At 41.0% G+C, this 6,667-nt stretch overlaps 1 protein-coding gene across 2 annotated transcripts; it reads left to right on the top strand.

Moving 5' to 3' along the window:
• The first annotated feature begins 1,146 nt into the window (after positions 1-1,146).
• Positions 1,147-5,609, top strand: hsd17b10 (hydroxysteroid (17-beta) dehydrogenase 10). 2 transcript variants are annotated; one of them, XM_085344628.1, is made up of 6 exons: positions 1,147-1,214; positions 3,079-3,243; positions 4,215-4,379; positions 4,474-4,602; positions 4,688-4,796; positions 4,925-5,609. In XM_085344628.1, exons 1-6 carry the CDS (start codon positions 1,191-1,193, stop codon positions 5,113-5,115), a joined length of 783 nt encoding a protein of 260 aa, XP_085200754.1. In that variant the 5' UTR covers positions 1,147-1,190; the 3' UTR covers positions 5,116-5,609. The 2 variants fall into 2 exon arrangements, with proteins under 2 accessions (XP_085200754.1, XP_085200755.1); XM_085344629.1 differs by having other exon boundaries at positions 1,154-1,204.
• Positions 5,610-6,667: the final 1,058 nt, after the last annotated feature.

Genomic DNA, 6,667 nt, shown 5'->3' with positions numbered 1-6,667 from the left:
AAGAGAACATTGAAAGGCAGAGTCGATCTTGTTTCAGCATTTCATTTTCACAGCTTGACTGAATACCCTGAGTGTATTCATGTGTTCACGGATGGTGCTAAAAGTCCAGTTACTGGAAGTACAGGGTTTGGAAACAGTTCCGTCAAAAAATATTGGAATACACAGAATACACTTCGGATGGACTGGCAGTATACACGGTTGAAATGGTAGCAATTTTGGTAGCATTGAAATGGGTAGAGTGTTCGAAAATCAGGCAGGTGGTAGTATGTTCTGACTCGGCAGCTGTTCTTTCAAGTCTACAGTCGTTTTGTTCGAAGACAAGGCAGGGCATGCTGTATGCTATTCTGGAGACTATAAGCAGGATAAGGTGTTGTTTTTTTTTTTTTTTTTTTTTTTTTTTTTTTTAAGGATAAGGTGTTGTGGTGGCAATATTCACTTTCTTTGGGTGCCAGCTCATGTAGGGATCAGTGGAAATGAAAAGGCGGATAGGTTGGCGAAAAGAGCGTTGACTAAAAGTAGGACTGAGATGGAACTTACAAGCAGTGGATCTGAAGGGAAAGGTGTTGTTTGGAGGCAGGTTGTTCAGGAGTGGCAGAAGCGGTGGGATTCAGGGAGTACGGGCAGGCAATTGTATCATCTTAAGAAGGAGGTGGCAGTGAGTAGGTTGTATAGGGGTAATAGGAGAGATGAGGTGGTCATTACCAGGCTTAGACTGGGACATTGTGCATTAAATAAAACGCTACAGATGATAGGAGAACATGAGACGGGGCTTTGTGGAGTGTGCCAGGAGGAGGTGGAGACAGTAGAGCATGTAATACTGCGGTGCAAGGGTTATGATGTGGAGAGGTCAGTTCTGCAGAATAGGTTGACGGAGCGGGGAATTGGGGAATTTAATCTGAAGAGTGTGTTGGAGGGTAGTAGGGCACAGGTGAGGGAACTGGTGGGGTTTCTGAAGGCTATAGGTGTTTATGAAAGAGTGTAGGGTTTTTTTTTTTAGTTTTTTTTTTTTTATACAGCTTGTGAACTCACTGTCTGACCCATACTCCGGAACAGTAGGAGGCGGTAATGCTCCTTTACGTTGGTTGCCAACCGCCGTTAAACACAAAGAAGAAGAAGAAGAAGAAGATCCATCACAGCCTCTCTCGTACACACACGATCTTTGGTATGACGTCAGCCGAGTCGGATCTACGATGGCGAACATTCGGTGTGTGAAGGTGAGCAGCAGAATAAACATGAAACACCTCCGCGCTGCCTCGCCGTTTTCTTTTCCTCTGAGGAAATATGACGCTAGACTTTTCACCCTGCTTCGGTTTCGATTTGTGCGAGTTTTTCTGGTTCTTTCGGCGTGCACGCTCTCTTTGTAGTCCATAAGTTTGAGTGCTCGGCTAGCATACTTGCAGGTTAGCAAACATGCTGATAGCTCCCCCTTCAGCCCTCCCGGCTGACCTCCGGCTGTCAGTTAGATGGACACAGGACACACGAGGGCTTTTAAACATGGCAGCTTAAATTAATTAATTAAATTAATAATGCTGTATTTATATTTCAGTTAATAAAAACCGGTCACTGAGATGAATCTGAAGAGTAAATGAAGGTGCGCGCATGTGTGCTTAGCCCCCTTTTTTTTGTTAACTTTGCAAAAACAAATAAGACAAATAACAAATAAGATCATTTAGAAGAAGGTGTTTAAAATGTTTTTCCCCCCAGTATTTTACGCATCAGGTTTTTTCAGGCTCAAGTCTGGTCTCTGGAGACTGTCTGCCAACAAAAGCACAATGAGTCTGTGTCACCTTACATCACGGAAGCCTGGGAAGTTTCTTATAATCTCCGGATATTTGATACAAACAGTCTATGTTATGCTGGAGTGTATAAAACCCTGGTTAAACATCCTGTGATTTTCTTTCATGGGGGAAACAAAAGCCTCTTTGGTGGGTGACAAAATGTTCATATGCAGGGAAACCTGTGGCATTATGATGTAATGGGTCTCCTGATGTAGACTGCAAACAATGAACGACTGATCCCAGCAAACGCTGAGGAAACACTGACTGCATCTCCCATATAAAGACACGATCTAGACGTTTACATGTAGAATAATGGTTCATATGCCTCCTATACAATGGAAGGAATGTAGTTCATATTATTGCAGCGCAGACCTTAATTCATGTCTCGTTTTTCTTTAATTAAAACATTTGAATGACAGCTAAATTTCCTATGAAATGTCTGTGATCAGACAGTCAGAAGTTATGTATGTTATTTGTGTTCTTTATGGCGACTGGCTACTTTATATTCAATGTTTCTGCCATAAAGGTTTCATTCCTTTAACATGTTTTCAGTCGCCGTTTTGTTAAATTTAAGTAACAATGCCATTTGCTTAGATGTCGGTAAAGATTATGTTTTGGGTTAAAATGCTCCTCATTCCACAGCAGCAGCTACACATACGGCAGGAAGGTCAAAGTGCAAGGTACAGCGTTACGAAGAAATGGTGCCAAAGTTCGTCTAGTTCATTCAACTAGCAGTTTTTTCCACTCCAACAGTATCTTTAGGGAAATTGTGGCATGCGATTATTTCGAATTAAAGCTTTCTTTCAATACAGTGTGGATGTTGCAGTATTATACTATTTCTGAAAGGCCTTTATTGATGTATTGATCTGATTACTATTGAATTTCGATCATTGAAAACCACAGCAGAGAGATATTGAATAGGATTCATTGGTAGTCACCTTAAAGACACTGGACAAGATTTTAAAAGTATTTTAAATTCAATGAAGCAGCTTTAACATCAAATATGTTTGACTAACCAAAAACAAATCCCATCACAATTTCATGAAGTGTACCTAATATAATCCATTACTGAGGAATTAACGTTTAACAGATAAAACATGCAGTGTCTTTTTGAAAGGAACCCAGTGATGTTCTGATCTGTCCTTTCACTCGTCTTTCTTATTGGCCTGCGACTTTCTTTCCCCTTTTCTTCTGCCCCCTCCTCTTGTCCCGGTGGGCGTCCCTCTTTACGTGTGTTTTTAACAAATTTCCCATGTGTGGGACTAATAAAGGTTATCTTATCTTATCTTATCTTGAGCAGGGTATGGTCGGCCTGGTAACAGGCGGTGCCTCCGGTTTGGGGCGGGCCACCGTGGAGCGTCTGGTGCAGAGCGGAGCGTCTGCTGTGATCGTGGACCTGCCCTCCTCTGACGGACAGGCTGTGGCAGCCAGTCTGGGAAACCGCTGTGCCTTTGCTCCTGCAGATGTGAGTCCAAAATTCAACCGACGCGAGACTGCATATTTTGGAAACATTAACAGAGAAAGTCACATTTGTAAACACTCCTATCTGTGCGAGCTGTGCGGGGCATAGAGTTTACATGAATCGAATAGAACAAAATGGACCAAAATGCTTCTTACGCCATGTGTGAAATGAATACTGATTGTCCTTTAGCACTAGAACCACAAAAGCGGTCATTTTGACATCCTTGGCATTTAAAAAAAAATCAAGTAACTCTGTTGAATTAAAACACAATCATCTTATATTTCGTGACTTTTCCTAAAAAGGGTTTATTTTAGTGGATTTTTGGGGTGTGTGGGATTAATAAGAAAAAAAAAGTGCAACAACTTCAACCTAGAACCATCGAGGACGCCATTCTGACCCCATAGAAAAGAATGTGGCATACATTTTGACATGAAGGCAGCTAAAACCTGAGCCAGAGACCACTAGATTGATTGACAGACAGATAAATATATAGTGGGGTGAGTTGTGGAAAAATAATTTGAGCATCAAAACCAAACAGATTTCTGAGATTTGTTGAAAGAAAGTGAAAACCTTCGGAAAGGGATCAAAACAGCATGAACGAGGTTCACACCAGCATTGACACAAAGGCAAAATTACAACAGCTCCTTTATAGCCATCACGTGGATACAATCTTTGTCTGTTCAGCGTTTGGATGTGAAATTCTCACCATCGTGTAGATTCTGCATGTGCCACTGGAAATGTAATACCCTGTCAGCTCAGTAGATGGCGCTCACACACAGTAGATGCTGAGCCCCAGTGCATTCATGTTGTATATTTTGGCCATAATTATTCTTATTTGTCCTCTATTTTCCTGCAAACAGGGAATATAAAGAATCTTTGGTGCATTTCGAGTTCTTCTACTGGGGTTGTTATTGGCTGGAATGCTTTATAATTTGATGTGAGCAAAAGGGCTTCTTGTCCTCGTCGTTTTCCAGGTGACATCAGAGGCAGAGGTGCGGTCAGCTGTTTCCCTGGCCAAAGAGAAGTTTGGGAAGTTGGACTTGGCGGTTAACTGCGCTGGCATTGCTGTGGCTGTGAAAACATATAACTTTAAGAAGGACCTCCCTCACAGCCTGGAGGACTTCCAGCGTGTCATCAATGTAAGACGGCCGGACAGATGATCAGACGGACAGAAGAAGAAGTAATCAGAGAATCACATGTGGCTTTTATTTATTTATTTAATTTAACCTGCAGGTGAACATTGCAGGATCTTTTAATGTGATTCGCCTCGCTGCGGGCGAGATGGGGAAGAACGAACCCGACGCAGACGGACACCGAGGCTGCATCATTAACACCGCCAGCGTGGCAGCTTTCGATGGACAGGTAAGGTTAAAAAAAATACTATATATAGTATTTCTTAAGTGAGTGATAAAATAAATGAGTGATTTTGTATTTATTTATTCTTCAGGTTGGACAAGCGGCTTACTCCGCTTCTAAAGGCGGCATCGTTGGGATGACTCTTCCCATCGCACGAGACCTGGCACCCGTGGGCATCAGAGTCATCACCATAGCACCCGGTTAGTGTTCCTACTTAGCCCGTTATAGTTAACTTAGACTAAACCGAAAACTATGTGGAGAAATTAGATTTTCTGATTATTTTATCAAAAATTGACACAAAAATCAACAAAACTGTTTTTTCCTTCAGGGCTCTTCTCCACTCCTCTTCTCGCCGGTCTTCCAGAGAAGGTGCGCTCATTCCTCGCGCGCCAGGTGCCCTTCCCCTCGCGCCTGGGTGACCCCGCTGAGTTTGCTCACCTGGTCACATGCCTGGTTGAGAATCCCATGATCAACGGGGAGGTCATTAGACTGGACGGAGCCATTCGCATGCAGCCCTGAGCCGTTCTCAGCTCAGTGTTTTATCAGAATCTGCTGGCGACACAAAGATACATGAAAGATGTAGTTCGATGTGAGGAGTTTGAGAAAGCAGGAGGGCTGCGGTTTGTTTCTCGTATGGTAGCATTTTCCATTTTAAATTTTGTGTTCACTCACTGATAACTTCTAGCTACTCGTGTAGGTTTGGAGCTAAAATACACAGAAATCCATACGCAGAGAAAAAAAGTGCCCGAGTGCCTTTAAATGTGACGCCAGGTGGTCCTGAATGGGTCCGACTCTTGCTATGAATCATACGTAACATTGTGCATCTGACAGCATCTACAGTGTGAGAACAGGCTGCTGAGTTCATAGAACAAGTCTTGTATGTTTGTCTTTGTGGCTGTATTTACATTGTAAAAATCTGCACACTGTAAATATGTCTGTCAGGAATCACTGACTGTTTTATCAAAATTTTATGGGAATGTAAAAACTGACTATGGTACAATAAACATCACAAGTTTGACTAATCTGTGAGTGAAAGCGGTTAAAAATGATGGAAATTAACCTCACGTGATTGATGTTCTCCTTTTTAATCTGTAGCAAAAAACCCAAACAAATATATAACACAAATCTTATTTTTGCTTTAGTACATGAACTTTCCAGCCTTGTGAAAGCTGGAGGATAAATTATTTTAATTACTGGCACATTGGTTTTCCAGAACAAGTACAAGGGAAAAAAATCCTCAGCAAAACTCTCAAACCTCTCTAATCAGAAAATAATATTCTCAATAAAGTTACTTCCAGCTTTCTTAAATAGAAACCGACAGAGATTTTGCATTGCCATGAACTTTTTCCCCCCTTCAATTTCTATTATAAATTTTTATTTGTCTTGACATCCAGTCTGTTTGTGGGACACATCACTGAGTCATTATGTCGGTTCGGAAGAAAAACATGAGCATTCTTTGCTCTGTGTTAAGATCCTTTATCGTCTAGACAAATATACTTCTTAATAAATCTACTTTTCATCCATGGAAAGAGAAAAGTCTAAAATCTCAGTGCACGCCTGTCCATTTACTGTAATTATTATTATAATTATTACAATCTCCCCGGGATGTTTACCTGACATGCAGCTTGGTGTCACATGCGTATGTATGTATGTACACGTACATACTAGGGGTGCAACGATACACAAAATTCACGGTTCGGTTCGATACTTTGGTGTCACGGTTTGATATTTTTCGATACAAAAAAAAATGTTCATGCCTTTTTAATTTGTCATTTATTAAAATTATAAATATATATTTTAACTCAAAAGTACAGTTTTTAAATTTAATGTTGCTGAAACAACAAAGTAATAAAAAAATAAATTATCTGATTGAGGAATCACTCATCTTTGGAACAGAGTTTATTACAGAAAAATGTCACTTTCCAAAATAAAAGCTATACTATACGCTTCTTCTGGGCTATATTCTCAGCAGCATATTAAACATATCAGGTCCCCATAAGGAGAATCATGTGCTAACGGCTGTCTAAATGACTCGGGTAAAGTTTGTAGCATGCGTGCTTGTTGTTTTTGT

This window comes from Diplotaxodon limnothrissa, linkage group LG20, assembly GCF_057381915.1.
Source record: "Diplotaxodon limnothrissa isolate DT_005_m linkage group LG20, D_limnothrissa_male_GT1.1, whole genome shotgun sequence".
Taxonomy (NCBI): Eukaryota; Metazoa; Chordata; class Actinopteri; order Cichliformes; family Cichlidae; genus Diplotaxodon; species Diplotaxodon limnothrissa.
This window is presented reverse-complemented; position numbering and strand designations above follow the sequence as displayed.

Coding starts and splice junctions, on each gene's coding strand:
- hsd17b10 (XM_085344628.1), top strand. CDS start 1,191: ATGGCGAACATTCGGTGTGTGAAG. Junction 4,380..4,473: donor ACTTCCAGCGTGTCATCAAT/GTAAGACGGCCG, acceptor TTTAACCTGCAG/GTGAACATTGCAGGATCTTT. Junction 4,603..4,687: donor TGGCAGCTTTCGATGGACAG/GTAAGGTTAAAA, acceptor TTTATTCTTCAG/GTTGGACAAGCGGCTTACTC.